Source organism: Nerophis ophidion, linkage group LG04, assembly GCF_033978795.1.
Source record: "Nerophis ophidion isolate RoL-2023_Sa linkage group LG04, RoL_Noph_v1.0, whole genome shotgun sequence".
In the NCBI taxonomy this organism is placed as follows: domain Eukaryota; kingdom Metazoa; phylum Chordata; class Actinopteri; order Syngnathiformes; family Syngnathidae; genus Nerophis; species Nerophis ophidion.
In genome coordinates, this window is record NC_084614.1 from 27,826,278 (window position 1) to 27,843,798 (window position 17,521).

Sequence of the window (17,521 nt, forward strand, 5' to 3'; positions counted from 1 at the left end):
ACTTCTGACACAGTTAAAATATGGAGAAACTGAACTCACCCAAGAGAAACAAGAAGATCTAGATAATACCTCAAAGGAGTGTGAGTCAAAGCGGGCGAAGGTCAACTCCAGAAGGCCCTGTGGGACAAGTTTGGAAAAGATGAAGTGTCCATAGCTCTACTGGCAGCAGATGAGGAGTGTCGACGCACCACTGCTTTGGAACCGGAGGACATGAACCTGGATGGATATTAGTTTGTGCTGAACCACCTGCAAGGACTGGTAAAGACTGCAAAGGAGGTGCATGGTCGGTGGAGACAATGGGTCCCTAAAGATACAGTAGATGAAATTCTGACTAGCTTAAAAGGTCTGGAACTACAGACCACCAGGCTGGTTTCCAAGAAGGCTGACTTCATACAACAGAGGATAAAAGAAGAAGTCAGGAGGGAACCAATTGCTCCTAGTCATCCTGTGCCAGCCATCAAGTTGAAACCCACAGCCCTTCCTAAGTTCACAGGAAACAAACGTGAATTCCACCGGTGGAAAAAGGACTGGGAAGCACTCCAGAGACAAGGTGAGCCAACTGGTTCCAAGGAGGTGAAGAAGGCCAAATTGCTGGACAGTGTTGAGGACAAGATCAGGAAAGACCTTCGTCTCACCACTCATAACACTGCCGATGACATCTTCCGTGTTCTGGAGAATCGGTATGGCAACCGGACTTCCATTGCTATCGAGATAGTGGAGGAGTTGCAGAAAATACAACCTGTCAAAAGTAACCAGCCGCAAAAAGTCGTGGAGCTAATCCAAGATGTGGAGAAGGCGCATCAAGATCTCAGTGAGCTTGGGGACACTGGCGCCATCAAAAACCCACTTGTGACCAGGTCGATTGAGGGAAAACTCCCAGGACCTCTCAAAAAGGAATGGCTCATCTATGCAGCAGACACCAGGAATGCTGTGACTCCAGCAAGCAGGTTTGACGGTCGCTTGGACTTCCTCAAAGAGCAAGAGAGCATTTATGAGCAGCTGGAACAACTGGATGAGGAACCTAACAGGAGGGAATCGAAGCCTGAGCCAAGACATGCTAGGACAAAATCCACCAAAGCAAGTGACGACCGCACTGGCTGTGTTGTCTGTGGAGATGGGAAGCACAGGAAGAAGCTGTACTATAGCATGCAGTTCCGGGCACTTCAGCTAGCAGAGAAGAAAGTTGCTGCTAAGAAGTTGGGAGCATGCAAGAGATGTCTTGAAGTCCATAATGACAGTTCAGACTGCAAAGATGATTTCCTATGCACCAACCATTCCTGCAACGATGAACATGCACCTGAGCATCTTTTCTACCTCTGTCCAAACAAAAGAAGCGGCTTGGCACAGAAAAAGAGCAAACCTGGCTCAATGAATGGCAAAAGCAGAAGAACGTACACAGGAGGATTTTGTCAATAAGCTTTCCCCAGAGCTGGCAAGGCAGTTTCATGATGCGTTCTCCAATGCTGCATCAAAGACGTTCAAAACCACAAAAGTCAAATCAGGACTTTTAGCGGAATGTGGATTGCAGGAACTGCCAGTAATGATGTTGCTATTGGAGGTCACCGCAAACGCTGGAGAAAAGATTGGAACACTGATCGACCTGACTTCCGACACCAATTACATCACCCACAAGGCTGCAGACAAACTGAACCTCAGGAGCGAAGACATCACACTCATTGTACATGGTGTCGGAGGAATGAAGACCATTGTGGAAACAAAGCGGTACCTCTTGAAGATCAGAGTGAAGACTACAAGTGGTACTATGAAATCGCATCAATTGGTCTGTTATGGTCTGGACAGCATCGTAGACATCCAAAAAAGTGTGGACTCCAAACGGCTGCAGAAATTTTTTCCGGATGTCCCACTTGGAGCTCTGACAAGACCCGATGAAGTCAGTTTGCTCATAAGTCACAGAGAAGGCCAGCTAGCACCTCAACGGATCAGAGGTATCGGAGACCTTGTACTGTGGGATGGGCCACTGGGAATGACAGTTGGAGGCTCTCATCCTGAACTCTTTGAAGACCTCACTGTTTCCGCCCACATGACCAAAACACACTTCGCGAGATCAATGAGGACTGCTGCTTTGAGGTATGAAGAACTCACTGGCCCAGCTTGTAAAAAACCTGCCAACACTCAGGTTCACGCCAAGTTCCAGAGGTCAAACACTTCAACCACTAACCGGGACTTTCTAGAGTGGTGGAAATGGGACAGTATTGGTGCAGCATCTGACCCGAAGTGTGGAGGATGCCGCTGAGGAAAATGTCAACCAGGCGGCAAAGAAATGACTCTTGCAGAGGAGCGAGAGCTTGAAGTGGTAAAGGGTGGCCTCACCTATGTCACAGAGGACAACCAAAGCAAAGAGCCACATTGGCATGCCAGGTATCCTTGGGTGGAGGACCCCATGTCACTACCAAATAATAGAAAAACAGCCGAGGCCACATACCTGAGAACGGAAAAGCAACTTGCAAAAACACCTGAGTGGAAGGTGGCATATGATGCACAAGTGTATGACATGATTGATCGACAAGCAGCCATCAAACTACACAAAGACACCATCACCAAGTGGGATGGACCAGTTTGGTATCTCAGTCACCTCATTGCCCCTAACCCACACTCAGTCACAACTCCAGTGAGAATTGTCTGGAACAGCAGTCAGAAGTGCAGAGGCGTCAGCATGAATGACCTGCTGAAGAAAGGCCCTGACGTCCTCAACCAAATTCGAGCTGTGCTTCTCCGATTCAGAAGTGGAGCACATGCTGCGCTGGGTGACATAAAAAAGATGTACAACTCAATTTGGCTGGAAGACCAAGAAGTGCACCTTCACAGGTTCCTCTGGCGAGATGCCGAAAATGAGGACCTGGAAGAATGCGCAATCACAAGAGTGAAAATAGGTGACAAACCAGCAGGGTGCATAGCGCAGCTGGCAATGCGTGAAACTGCAAACCTCCCTCTCTTTGCCCATTTTGAAGAGGACCGTCGAGTGCTTCACAACGACAGCTATGTTGATGACATCCTCACTTCCCACAACAACCTTGACCAGCTAAACATCATCACAGCTAACGTGGAGAGGATCCTGAAGGCCGGGGGGTTTGAGTTGAAGCCATGGGTCTTCACTGGTCAAAGTGGGAGGAAGGAGCGCCCTGAAGAGGAAAATACCATTATCTTACCAAACCAGATGAGCGATGAAGACAACAAAGCACTCGGTCTGGGCTACAAAGTCGAGGAAGATGAGCTCCATGTCAGAATCGGAATCAACTTTTCAAAGAAGAAAAACAAAAAAAAAAAGAAAAGACCAGCCTTCCCAATTCAAGCAGCAGAAAGGAAAAGCTCCAAGCCACCGTTCTGCACAGAGACGTAAGACAGTTGGTTGTCCTGCTACCTGCTGAGGAACAGGAATAGAAAATCTTGCTACGACCACCTAAACCAACCACGCACACTTAGTTTGCCTACAGTCGGCGATCTTCCCGATGTATCCATGGAAAGATCGAGTGGGAGGTGTTTTGGCAAACTCTACACAAGGCCAAAGCCTTCACCCACACAGAAGGCCTCATGTCCAAATATGAGTTTGGCTCCCATTTCCCCCAGAGGATACACATGGAATTACAGACACAAAATCCCAACAGCTGAAGACCATCACTAATAAGGAAGGCTCTCACCTAAAGCAATTAAATCCACTCCTTTTTAAGTCTGCAGCTCCAGGCCAACAAACACTGCTCGAGGACAAATTACCAAATACAGAAGAGGCCAACAAACACTGCTCCAGGAGAATTGACCAAATACAAAAGTGACAACTGTTTACAGAGACCAGGGTGGCTGACGGTGTTTCACCTTTCAGTTATTCAATGAAAAAAAGAGACAAGTCCAAAATAAAAGGAGAAACAAAGATTTGTCTCATCATTGGATTGAAACAAGGAATGAAGTCCCAGTGAAACCCCTGGTCAAGATATCAAAATCCTTTTCAAGTTAGGGGAGAAAACAAACAAACAAACATAACTTGACAGTACCAGAGGAAAGTGATAAGTTAATAATATTTAGCACTGATGGTCTTAATATTACAAACGGCTCCTTGATAAGTTTCCCAGGAAATGGGTCAAGTAAACATGTTTGTTTTTGTCCCATTTACAAGTTGCAGGAGTTCCTCTAATTTTCCATCCATCCATTTTCTAACGCTTGTCCCGTTCAGGGTCACGGGGGGTGCTGGAGCCTGTCTAAGCTGCATTTGTTTCATCAAAAAGAGAGAGACTATTTTGGAGGGCAATATCTGTCGTATGTACATTAGTATCTGTGCTAATAGAACCCAGTTGTAGTTGGAATGCGTTGTCTTTATTCTCCTTTCTATTGAGTTACCTTTTTTAATCAAAGAAATTCATAGTCTTCAGCCAAGTGGATGGAGCTACGAGGAGGAGTCTCTTGTTGGGTTAGCGATGCTACTGTTCTAAACAAATATTTAGGATCGTTTTTATTGAGGCGGATGAGAATGGAGTAGCTAAGGTAAACTTGTGTTTATAAGGTATTCACTCCATGCTTGATGGAAAACCTCAAGTTCAAGAGCTCTGGTTTCTTCTGTACATCAGGGGTACGCCTTTTAGGGGCCTTTTTTAGCTTCAGTGGTGCTATACTGTCAATGGCGTTGCGCAGGGCATCGTTAAAGTTGTTAGTGAGGTTATCGATAGACTCTCATAATTTTGGAATAGCGCCACTACCGAAGGCAGTAGGCCAGCAAGAGTCATATGTCCATCCATCCATCCACCCATTTTCTACCGCTTATTCCCTTCAAGGTCGCGGGGGGCGCTGGAGCCTATCTCAGCTACAATTGGGCGGAAGGCGGATTACACCCTGGACAAGTCGCCACATTAATGTGGCCGCTGCTAAAACAGTGGTTATTAGTAGCTTGTTGACAATGAGTCGGAACTTTGAGTTTTATAAGGTAATGATCAGACATTACTTTAGTGTACGGAAGTATCATAACTTTGGAGGTGGTGGAACCCCGGAGAAGAACTAGAGCTATAGTATTACCGTTTGCAATGCGTGATTTCTTTTATTATTTGTGTAAGACCACAGATTTCAAATATAGTCTGGAGCGCCACTACAACTGTATGTAGTTGTAGTGGCGTTGTTTATAGTTGGCCAAGAAGTTGTTCTGAATTGGGGATGATTAACCTCCAGATAGGCCATGGGAACACAACAGTACTTCACTGACTTTTTCTGTGATTGTGGCGGCATAAAATTCTTGAATTCAAGGCAGCTTTTTTAGAAAGTTACAGCAAAAGTTGCAAGGTTTTAGGGCTTATGTTTTTTCAATAACATTGAATCAACTTGTGATTTTATGAATTTGCTATCAATGTTTTTCTGTTCTTTGTAACCTTATCCTAACTACTGGATTTCAGCAATAATTGGAAAACAAATAATGTATTGATGTTTTTATACTACACAGGCTTAAAATTAGACACTAGACTTCAGTAAAAGCAGATACATAGATATATAGGGACGGCGTGGCGCAGTGGGAGAGCGGCCGTGCGCAACCCGAGGGGCCCTGGTTCAAATCCCACCTAGTACCAACCTCGTCACGTCCGTTGTGTCCTGAGCAAGACACTTCACCCTTGCTCCTGATGGGTGCTAGTTGGCGCCTTGCATGGCAGCTCCCTCCATCAGTGTGTGAATGGGTAAATGTGGAAGTAGTGTCAAAGCGCTTTGAGTACCTTGAAGGTAGAAAAGCGCTATACAAGTACAACCCATACTAAGAGCTCATTCTCAAAGTATTGTACTATTTTACTTCATTCTAATTAATAATAGTAATAACTATAACTACAGAACAAAAAAACACCCAAGGCTTCCTTATTGTCTGCTGTCTTCTCTGTCGTCTACAAGTTCTTCTCCATGTTTAGTTTACGCTTGTAAAGTGTTTTTCCTTCTTAAAAATGTGTGTGTGTTCCAACTTGGGCTGTCAAACGATTGACAATTCTTAATCGCATTGTTCATACTTAACTCAAAATTAATCAAAGATAGGTATAATTTTTTGTCATTGCTAAGACAGGTAATTTTCAGTCGGGGTGGCTTCATGACAATGTTTTAACCTCCTTTATTAATTATTAAAAATGTTATATTGAGCCTGCTAATCATTCTGTAATTGAGGACTCGACCAGAACATGTTATAAAAGTATTTACACCATATTTAAGCCAGCCCGAAAAATTCCTTCCCCCTCCCAACCTGCCGTCATATTCCTCAATTGATGTGCTCTCATTTCTTTAGGTGCAAATATCACAGAATAACAGTACAAATCTTATCTGCATGATCGTAAGGTAAGAAATTTTTATTTGGTTAATGTCAGAGTTTCCTGTAAGTTGCCAAAATACCTGTGGCGGGGGGGCGTGTTTCGGGCCGTGGTCGATATGACGTCATAGCATGATTTGCTATGATGCATATTTTTTTGGAATGCAAAAAATTTAAATATACATTCAAAACAATCGATATTCATTATATTAACATAGTTTTCTTACATATGGTTTTGTTCTATTTTTAAATTGTTGCTTATTGTGCAATGTACTTTGAGACTTTCTTTTTGTCTATTTTTTGGGGATTTCTCAAATCCTTTGTCACTTTTTCTGTAATAAAAACATTTGGCAACAACTCTAGCATCTATTCTTGGTGTTATTGGCAACTGTACTCGTGTTTAGAGACTCCGTTTAGATTCTGTCGTGCCATATCCCTGACGAAAAGCATACTTGCCTTGCGTTGCTGGGAGCCTTTCTCTCATTAAAAGCAGGCCGTGTCATCTTAAACTGTGAAGATCGCTGTCCGCGGGTAAATCTCTAATACATTAAAGTACGTCCACAGCGCGAACACACTGCTTCCGCTCAAGGCAACCCTGTGTGTATGGCTGGAGTTAATGTGTATCTTAGTGTTATGGTGGTTATTTTTCCCATGGTCTGTGAAGACACTGTCGGCAGACAATGAACAAGTGTTGTGTGTCTAGGAGTGAAGCACTGAGGATGACGTGTGTGCACGGAGGAAATACTTGTTGGTATTGAACCCGTTGTTATCATAAAATTGGCAATAAAAGCTAAAGAGAGCGTCAGACTTTGTTTTCCCCTGAATGCTACAATACATTACATTACTTTATTTTGTTAGGTGTGGTGGCCGATATGAAGGCGCACATTAAGGAGAAACCCTAAATGTAGCTGAACCGGATGTATAGCGTAGCACTTTCTCACGACGAGAAATAGTCCTTTCTTGTTAGAACAACTTACCATGGCTTTGAACCTGATATTTCCATGAGTTTGACTTTCCTTTGTCTATTTCTGCTCGCTTGTGGTTTATCAGTATCAAGTGAACTCCAGCCAAGTTCCCCCGCCACAGCACGGTTCGAGTAGCAAAAAGAGTTTGCGTTAATCGACCATTAAAAAAATTTGTGCCGTTTTTTTATTTTTTTTATTTCTAGTCAACTCGTTATCATCGCATTAACGTTGACAGTCCTAGTTCCAACACATTTACACATGTTAAAAGCATTTGTGAACTGTTGAGTGTTTTATAGCGGTAATGTCTGTTAGTAAGTAAGAGACAATCATCACACGTCAACATCTGTTATGTTGCAAGGTCAGCGTTGCATATAAAATATGTTGCCAATGCAACTTCCATCCATCCATTTCCTACCGCTTATCCCTTTCGGTGTTGCGGGGGGAGCTGGAGAACCATGCGTAAATATAAGTTAATAAATATATAAATACATGTAATCGAGTAAGTAAATGTTTATATACTACAATACCCAGAGGCTTAAATGCAACAAGGGAAAAATGCTACAAACCTCTTTTCCTCATCTACCTGTCATCTACTTAATGTAGCCATCTCTGGTCTCAAGGTTTAATATATTCATTTAAATTTAACACAAACATTTGCATTACAAACTGTAGGATGCTGAGAGTGCAATCTTGATTGTAGTTTATGCAAAGTGGTTTAGTCAACCGAACCCTACTGTAGTAAAATGTAGTTGCACTGACATTGTGTTTGTCTGTGTCTTCATATCTCCTTCTCCCCCCCTTCCCCACCACTTTCTTTTCCTCCATTAGATCCTCCCACCATGCCTTCCATCATTACTGCTCCTGTCCTCTCTGGTTCCTCCTCCACCCTAGTGGACAATAAACTCCGCGCAAATCTCAGCTCCCCAACTCTTGAAGCGCTACCTGAGGGTAATCTGGGCACCGTAGTGGGTGGGGCTGTGGGCGGGGCTTTGTTCCTGCTGCTGCTGCTGTTTCTGGTCGGCGTGTGTTACCTACGGAAACAGCAGACCTTCCACGGGGATTACTACGCCAAGCAGTGCCCGGGCCCGAGCGATCTTCAGAAATCCCTCAGCAAGCAGCACGAGCTCAACGCCACCAAAGCTGGCGTCGGCGCCCACCACCATCAGGACCAAGATCGGGAGGAATGGGGTGGGCGCGAACTGAAGCATCACAGCGGCGACGAATACCCGTCTAATGGCTATACGAGGGCTATGAGGGAAGGCGGTCACCACAGCAACCAGCAGAATCCCCAGCAGGGACACACACAGTATTGTAGTCCACAGCAGCAGCCCAGGAGGCCCAGATACACGCACTCTCCTAAACCCATCAGGAACGGCTCTCCCTACCTTCCAAACGGCCCGGAGGGTGATTATGTCTCTCACAAAGATGGCTCTGTTATCTCTCGTAGGGAGTGGTACGTTTGACCGGCCGCCTGATCTGAAAAATCAAAGAACACCTTAGTTTTTCTTCTGTACGCACACAACTTCTTCTTTTTCTAATCCCTTTGCACCCTGAAAGACACTTGAGCTATTTTCCTGTTCATGATGTGGATGAGCTGTGATCCGCCATGCGGCCATGTCCCGATGTGCGCGCACTTCCCGGATGGACAATTTCTGTTGAGTCACTAATGTTGTCAGAGGAAGCCACATCCCCACACCCCTCGGTGGCCTCGCTCAGCCGTGTGACACCTCCTCATTTTCACATACTGATTTGTTTAAAAGACCTGTGACCTCTGAACATGCGACACTGAGATTAAAGCATGGGGCCATAAAATTAATCATAGCTACTTAGATGGCTACTGGTCCTTCGGCCAAGTCTCTGTCGGACACGGAAGACCTCTCGTTTAGGGAAGTAGAATTAACTGCACTGCCTTTTTGCTGATTTGCGATGGTCTTAAGCAGACTACTAGTACTACTGTGCAAAGTCAAGAGAGGTGGTGCGGTCACTGCAAACAGCAGACATAACCATCTCCATATGGAACCATGAACCTTTTCAGTTTAGTCCTTCTAATATGAACAATTTGCACTAATCATCACAGGCTCTTAGATAGGTTGCTAATAGCAGGTTGTAGTATAGCTGCCATCGTACAGTACAGCTGACTATTAATGCCACACTGCCATGACACTAGCCACTAATGGGCCTGTCTCACAACTAATATGTAGCAGAGGAAAATAATAGGTTTGTGTCTGCCAGTTCCTCCACCATTTTAAGTTGGAAACAGTATTACTGCAATATCTATCCAGAATTGTGGTGTGTGTGTGTATAACCCCGACAAGGTGAAGACATTTGTTTGAATCAGTCAGTATTTATACTGTACTTAAGTTTTGTTTTCTGACCTAGGACTTGATTTCCATTGTGAATTATTTTGGCACGTGCACTTACCTATCAGACGGGATGTTGGAGATACAACAATCTCTCTCTTGCACAAATAGTGTTTGTAAACCGTAGTTTTATTACCTTTACAGTATTTGCTCTAAGAGGCCAAATATTTGTCTGTGCGTAAAAATACAACAATGGCGACGTGGCGTGCGTATTAAATAGTACAATATATGTTAGCCGATCACAGGGTCCTGTAGTTTAGAAGATGCGTTTAAATGCCACCTAAATATAGTACAGTCATCAAAAGGGGGATTAGTTCAATTGTGATATTATGATTGTTATTAGGCAGGATGTGACCATTGTGCTGTGACTAGGCAGCCATTCTCGTAGTGCCACGCTGGTTACATATTAAGATGTGTCAAGTCGCACATCATAACCTAAAGCATGCCATCTTTAAGGTCATTGTTGTTTTTTCTTAAGCAACATTTGTTTCTCTGCGGGGGCCTGAGCTTATAACTTCTGAACAATTGCACTCCTTTGTATTTAGCCTTTTGTAGTAAATTCTGTTTGCAAACTTTTTAAACTTGCAAGGTTTGTAGCAATAGACCCTCAAATATTCCCAATTAAAAATGTTGTTTTTTATTGGCCATCTATTAAAAATACATGTAACTTAGAATGTGGGTTGAATGATGAACAGATGTCCCTCCAGACTGTCCTGCAAAGTTATAAAAAAAAAGATACACATTTATTTGAATTGTATAAGGTTTGTGAGTGCAGGTGACAGGAAGCACGGCTGCTGAATCCCCCTTTTGTTTGCTTCTATGCACTAATACGGAAACCGCACAAAGGATACATTTTTTTTTTTGCTTATCAATGCTCAGCCCTGCATACTACAGTTTGGTTGAGTGACGACATGAGACAAATAGCCTAGTGCCTTAGAAGATATCAGTGTTTCTAGTTGTGCTCAGTGCCATATGTTCAAAAATGATGAGTGGAACTTAAACATTTCCTGGTAACAAATTGCCACAGTAAGCGAACACTGTGAGTAGCTTAGGTGTCACCTGATCAAGCACCTTTATTGTTTCCTCCCTTTGTGTATATATACATGTAAGTTAATGAAAGTGAAACAAAAATATATATTTATGTCTGTGAAGCATTAGTCATTCTTTTTGCCAGATACTTTATCCCAAATAAAGCACCTTAGCACATGCAAGTTCTTTTTTTTTTTTTGCCTCTTTGTGCTTCTATAAATGACATCATCGCTGGCTCCCGAATGCTGCATAAGCCCACCCCCTCCACACGTCACCCTCCCTCCCCGCTCCTTCAGATCCAGCATGCACATCTGGGACGCTGCCGATGATGTAATGCTTCTTCACTTGATCTTCATTAGTGTGTAGTCTGCGGGAATTATCTTGGATTACACTGGTTCAGTTGTCACATCTTCCGAATGGATTGAGCGTAAAAAGACCCTCCTGATCCTACTTTATTTTTATTTATTTATTTATTTTATCCCACCTATTGTGACTTCATCTGTTCCCCCGTGTCTCCCCTCCCAGCTGGTAAAATTAAACGCTGAGTGTTGGTGTCCGGCCCCATGTCCCCACTCTCCAGGCCATTGACTGTCCCCATGGCAACAAGCTCATCTGGAGCGGCTACCTGGGCATAAAAAGGAGTGGGAATGTCGGGGGGGCACGATGCTGTGCAAATTAGCTGGCGGGAATGTCCCATGTACAGTACGTGAAGGTGTGATCAATCATACATTCTTGTGCTCATTTTTTAAATACCATTGTTTCTCATGACCTCTATGCCCTGCTTGCCGTGGTCCCACTTGACCTTGAAACGCAGCATCTCCGAGTGCAACCCAAGTAAAGCGTTGTCACTTTCAGCCACTCGAGCGCAGACAAGATTTGTGAAGTAGCTTATTGACTGCCACGCGCCCGTTTCCAAGGATACTTTTCATGGCACACAGAGGAGGAGTAGCGCTGACGCCTCTTTGAGAGAGGTGGCATCAAACTGTCGCAATCGCCCAGCTGTAAAAAAAAAAAAAAAAATGCAATATACATTGACGGAAAGCTCAGCAGTTTAACGGTGACTTTAACATCTGCTCCTTCCGGGCTGTCGTCCAGGGTGACGGCGTGACCCTTGACCCTGCCTTTCAGGTTGTGGGGGGATGGTAACTGTCCTGTCATCATTTCAGGTCACCGAGCAGAGTGGCGTTTAATTCATGGTCTGCTTTGCTGACCTCGCCCAGCGTCAGCGTGTAGTCTTTACTGGCCCGCCACGTGTGTCGCATAGAAGCAGGCAAAATGTGTTACGAATAGATCAAGGGTGTCCAAAGGCCCTTCCGCTTGTTTTTTTTTCCTGTTTTGACCCTCTGCATATTGTAAAAAAATATATTTATTTAATTAATTTCATTGTGTATCCTAGATTTTGCGGGCTTTTTTTGTAATCATTGTGGACTAATTATCTATAACTTTCTGAAAAAGTTGTGACATTTTGTGGTATATATCTTTGGACACCCTCTAACTGAAGAGTGTCCCACCTTAAGAGAGTTTTGAGATAAGCGCTCTCTTTTGGCTAATTGTTATGATTTAAGTTGCAAGTGAAAATGTGCCATCCCCGCCGTTAGGTGGCATAGCAAGCTGTAAGAGCCACCCGAAATATCTGGGGCCGTATTTATCAAGCGTCTTAGAGTGCCATTTTACACTTAAGTCCTGAGAATTTGTGAAATTTAGTCCTTTTCTCAAACTTAAGAATAAAATCTATTTATCAACGTTCTTAAGTCTAAGAATCACTCCTACTCTCCAAGATATTTAAGAGACCTTCAGAGGTGTCCTAAGTAGTTAGGAGTTGACAGCGGGGGATGGCACTGAGGCGAGAGAGATGTGGGCGAACGTTCAGGGAGCGGAAGGATGTCCTGGCTTTGTTTGATGACGAGTAGCTGATCAAGCGGTATCGTTTAGACAGAGCCGGTATTATTTTTGTCAGAGATTTAATAAGGGGCGTCATCACATCAGCAACATCACGCAGCAGAGCTTTTACAGCAGAACTAAAGATCATCAAAATGCTTCGATATCTCGCCACTGGGAAAATGCAACAGTGTAACGCTGATGATTTGGGGCCATCACAACCATAAGTAAGCAGAATTGTCATGGAAACAATAATATCCCTTACTGCTCCTCACCTCGTCATGCGTTTCATTGCCTTTCCAACTACACCCCGGATAATTCAGCAGAAGCTAACTGCTGAAAAGGAAACATTTATTTTTGATTCATTGCCAATAGTTTTTGTATCATTTTGTAGTTTATTGTCAAAATATACACTCCCATTGTCCACTTAAATATTTCTAAGATATTTCTTTATACTTAGACAAGGGATTCCCTTCCGTGATTGATCATTTCTATGGAAACAGAAATGACGTCACCTAAAATTTAGTTTACGGTACATAGTAATGTAATTCACCACTGAGTGTGACACTTAAAGGGCTACTGAAACCCACTACTACCCACCACGCAGTCTCATAGTTTATATATCAATGATGAAATATTAACATTGCAACACATGCCAATACGGCCTTTTTAGTTTGCTAAATTGCAATTTTAAATTTCCCGGGAGTTTTGTCTTGAAAACGTCGTGTAATGATGTGTACGCAAGACGTCATTGGTTTTTAGGAAGTATGAGCGCTGCACACACACACACAGCTAAATGTCGTCTGCTTTAACGGCATAATTACACAGTATTTTGGAGAACTGTGTTGCTGAATCTTTTGCAATTTGTTCAATTAATATTGGAGAAGTCAAAGTAGCAAGATGGAGTTGGGAAGCTTTAGCCTTTAGCCACACAAACACACGGTGATTCCTTGTTTAAAATTCCTGGAGGTGAAAATTTACTATGGATCAGACAACATGAAACACGAGGGAAGGTCAAACAGCAGGTTTCGGTGAGAAAATTGTGGTTTCAAAGTCTCTTCTTACCGGAGAAAAGCTGAGCTTGTGCCGTCCATAGCTGCCGTCAACTCCCCTGAGACACTGCGCGTCAAGACACCCGTGGAGACACTCTTCCGACTATCAGCTACTATTTAACTCACTAAAACACTAGCAACACAATAGAAAGATAAGGGATTTTCCAGAATTATGCTACTAAATGTGTCTAAAAACATCGGGATCCGTCCCAATGCAATCGCGTTTTATTTATTTCTAGTCCGTCGCTATCAATATCCTCAAACACGAATCTTTCATCCTCGCTCAAATTAATGGGAAAATTGTCGTTTTCTCGGTTCGAATAGCCCTTTTTGTTGGAGGCTCCCATTAAAATCAAAGTGAATATGTGAGGAGCCCCCACACTTGCGACGTCATCGTCTGCGACTTCCGGTATAGGCAGGGCTTTTGTTTTGGGATTGAAAGTTGTGAACTTTGTTATGGATGTTCTCTACTAAATCCTTTCAGCAAAAATATGGCAATATCGAGAAATGATCAAGTATGACACATAGAATGGACCTGCTATCCCCGTTTGAATAAGAAAATCTCATTTCAGTAGGCCTTTAAGATTCAGTCCTACACTTCGCTGAAAGTGTGAGTAAGACTCTTGATAACTAACTTTTAAGTGGAGCTTTCAGCGAAGAATTTCTTTACTCATAAGTCAACTCTTAGCAGACTTCTTAGGAGTAATTGTAAGAAGCTTTATAAATACGGCCCCTGGTCTTACTCTCAGCCAGTCAAGTCGCAGCACCCAAAGGGAAATCACCATTAAAAAAAACTGTACACTGCGGGAAAAATTAGTAAACTGAAAATCTATTTGTTAAATCCTCAATGCATCCATTTTTTTGCCAGTGAAATGTCTCTCTTGATGTTGCGGGGCGGAAAGCAGCAGACAGCCTGGACAAGTTGCCAACTCATAAACTGTCACCCAGAAAATATATTTGAAACCATCAATTTGTAAGTTACCGGTAGTTGTTTTTTTTTTTCTAGGAAACGGTGTTTTTCAAACAAATAAACACGTCCACTGTGGAGGACACTGCTTCTCATAAAGTACAAGTTAAGTCACTAAAGTGAACATTGTTTTACACTTGATGTTTACATTGTCACTCAACTGTAAGGTTTTTTGTTTTTTTTAATTTGCTTTAAACCGTGGATGTTTCTGCATTCTTTGCACTTAACATGTTTGTAGTTATAAATATGATTAGAACATTTTAACATTGTTTGTGTTAGATAACACCAAGTGTGTTTGTTATAAACATTCCTGCCACTTCAATTGAAATACTATGGCATTTTTTTTAATAAAATTTTTTTGCACATATATCACAATACCGTGGCCTTAATACCATGATACCAATACATCCCTAATAGTTAGAGATGGACATGCTGTAGGAAGGGGATTCATATGGCCCCATTCATCGCGGTTAACCTGACACATGAAATGTGACAAATTGGGGGGGTTGCATGATCCACTTTGGTCGCCAGGTGGCAGTGTTTGATGTCCAAAAATGTGTTTAGTTGCAGTTCCCTCTTTGACCACAGCGTCTGTTGCTATGTAGAGTGGTGTTTTCCATCATTTTCAGAAGACTGCTTTGCAAAAACGATTACTCCCCACATCTCCCCTTCCTCTGGAATTCAGCCATGTGAATCCCTTCCCTACTCTAACTTTGTTTTCAAACTATGGTAGGGAAAAAAGTGAGTGCAAAAGACGGTGCTGTGAAGAAACCGATAACATTCATTAAAATAAAAGGAAATAATCAAAAATGTGACCAAGCCTGTCACCAATTCCAGCATATAACTGCTAGTCAGTACTAGCGTTGTACGGTATACCGGTACTAGTATAGTACTGCGGTACTAATGAACCAAAAACGGTACTATACTCTTAAATGTACTGGTTTGCTATTTATTTATTTATTTATTTTTTTAACGGGCATGGTGATGCGTCGTGACGTTGCTGGGTTTACAAGCAGAGGAGCATGTTCGGCAGCGCACAATCACAGAGTTCTTACAAGCAGACACGATGTGTAAACAGAAAAGGGAGAATGGAGGCATTTTGGCCTAAAAACTAAAGATAAAAGGTGAAGCTATAACATTGCAACACCCTCAGGAAGAGGTGCTTTAAAACTATTTAGCTAGCAGCGAACATCCATCCGCAGTCGGCATTGTTTTAGCGACTTCCAAATCACTGATTCTTGCCTCCATGGCGAGTAATAACGTGAGTTTCTTACAAGTATCATCCCTGCAGGAGGAAGAATAGCTAAACATGCTTCCCTACACACCATAGGAGGATATAACAGCTCACTGGCGTCACCGCTAACAAAAGCCAGCACGCCTGAATGTAAACAAATGCCATTGGTGGATCTACACCTGACAGCCACTGTAATGATACCAAGTACAATAGTGTAGTGAATACTAGTCTATATTACTATTATAATTACATCAATTTTTTATCATCACAAGATCTTTTTTCCTTTTTTTTTTTAAAATTCATATTATGTTTATAAACTCAGGAAATAGGTCCCTGGACACATAAATAAATAAATAAATGGGTTGTACTTGAATAGCGCTTTTCTACCTTCAAGGTACTCAAAGCGCTTTGACATTACTTCCACATTTACCCATTCACACACAAATTCACACACTGATGGAGGGAGCTGCCATGCAAGGCGCCAACCAGGACCCATCAGGAGCAAGGGTGAAGTGTCTTGCTCAGGACACAACGGACGTGACCAAGTTGGTACTAGGTGGGATTTGAACCAGGAACCCTCGGGTTGCGCACGGCCACTTTCCCACTGCGCCACGCCGTCCCTGAGGATTTTGAATATGTCCAATGTAAGATCCTGGAACTACTTGGTATCGCATTCATACCTAAATTTGTGGTATCATCCAAAACTAATGTAAAGTGTCCAAACAGAAGTTAAAGTGATTCTTACATTTTCACAGAAGTTTTAATAGAACATGTTAAAAGAAAAAGTAAGCAGATATTATCAGTAAATTAACAAGTGGATTCATAATCCATTTTTACAGCTTTTCCTTTATAATTTTGATAAAATAATAGAATGATAAATGACACAATATGTTAATGCATACATCAGCAGACAAACTAAGAGCCTCTGTTTGTTTACTTACTACTAAGAGACAAGTCTAGTATGTTCACTATTTTATTTAAGGACCAAATTGTTCTTTGTTTGCAATAAGAAAAACATATTTAATGTACTGTTAGATGTTTTGTTAAAACAAAGCCAATAATGCAATTTTTTGTGGTCCCCTTTTATTTAGAAAAATATCAAAGAATTAAAATGCATTTTGGTACAAAATTGATTAACCTGGACCCCAACTTAAACAAGTTGAAAAACTTATTCGGGTGTTACCATTTAGTGGTCAATTGTACGGAATATGTACTGAACTGTGCAATCTATTAATACAAGTTTTAATCAATCAAAACCAAAATATTGGTATCGGGACAACCATAATAAAGCAGAATTAGTCTAACACTAGACAAGGGTGTTCAAAAATATATCTAATGAAAATGAGGGAAAGCTGCTGATGGTGTGTTCGACATAAATGCAGCTGGTAAGAGATACTGGAGAAGTCTACTCTCTAAGGTAAATACTGTAAATGTTTTACTATATTACTCAATATAACTACTGTAAATGTTGGCAGTACATTCTATTGTATTATTTTTACACTTATCTACAGTAAATTTGTGTTTTTCTTCTTAAAAGGCATTGTAAATGTTTAAATTGTGTTGTTTTGGGGGAAACGTTGATTTGAGATACAGTACAAATGTTTTGAGTTAACAGCTCTGTTACAGAACCAATTAAGCTGTAAGTTGAGGTACTGTTGTAGATGTAAATACTGCATTTTGGCCAGGTTGACATTGCAATTCTGTTCTCAATCACCTTACCTGAAGGAATAAAGGTTTAAAAAATAATATTACAGTAAACAAAGAA

The 17,521-nt window shown here is 42.1% G+C and overlaps 1 protein-coding gene across 3 annotated transcripts in view; it reads left to right on the forward strand.

Moving 5' to 3' along the window:
• The window catches only part of nectin3b (nectin cell adhesion molecule 3b), a 72,011-nt gene that overhangs the window by 32,773 nt on the left and 21,717 nt on the right, over window positions 1–17,521 (forward strand). The window contains exon 6 of one of the 3 annotated variants that reach the window (XM_061897757.1): window positions 8,065–10,807. The exons of the other annotated variants lie outside the window; for them this stretch is intronic. Coding sequence (XP_061753741.1) covers window positions 8,065–8,699 — 635 coding nt within the window. The 3' untranslated portion in view covers window positions 8,700–10,807. Of the gene's footprint in view, window positions 1–8,064; window positions 10,808–17,521 lie in introns of those variants that run through there. 3 annotated transcript variants of the gene reach the window in all.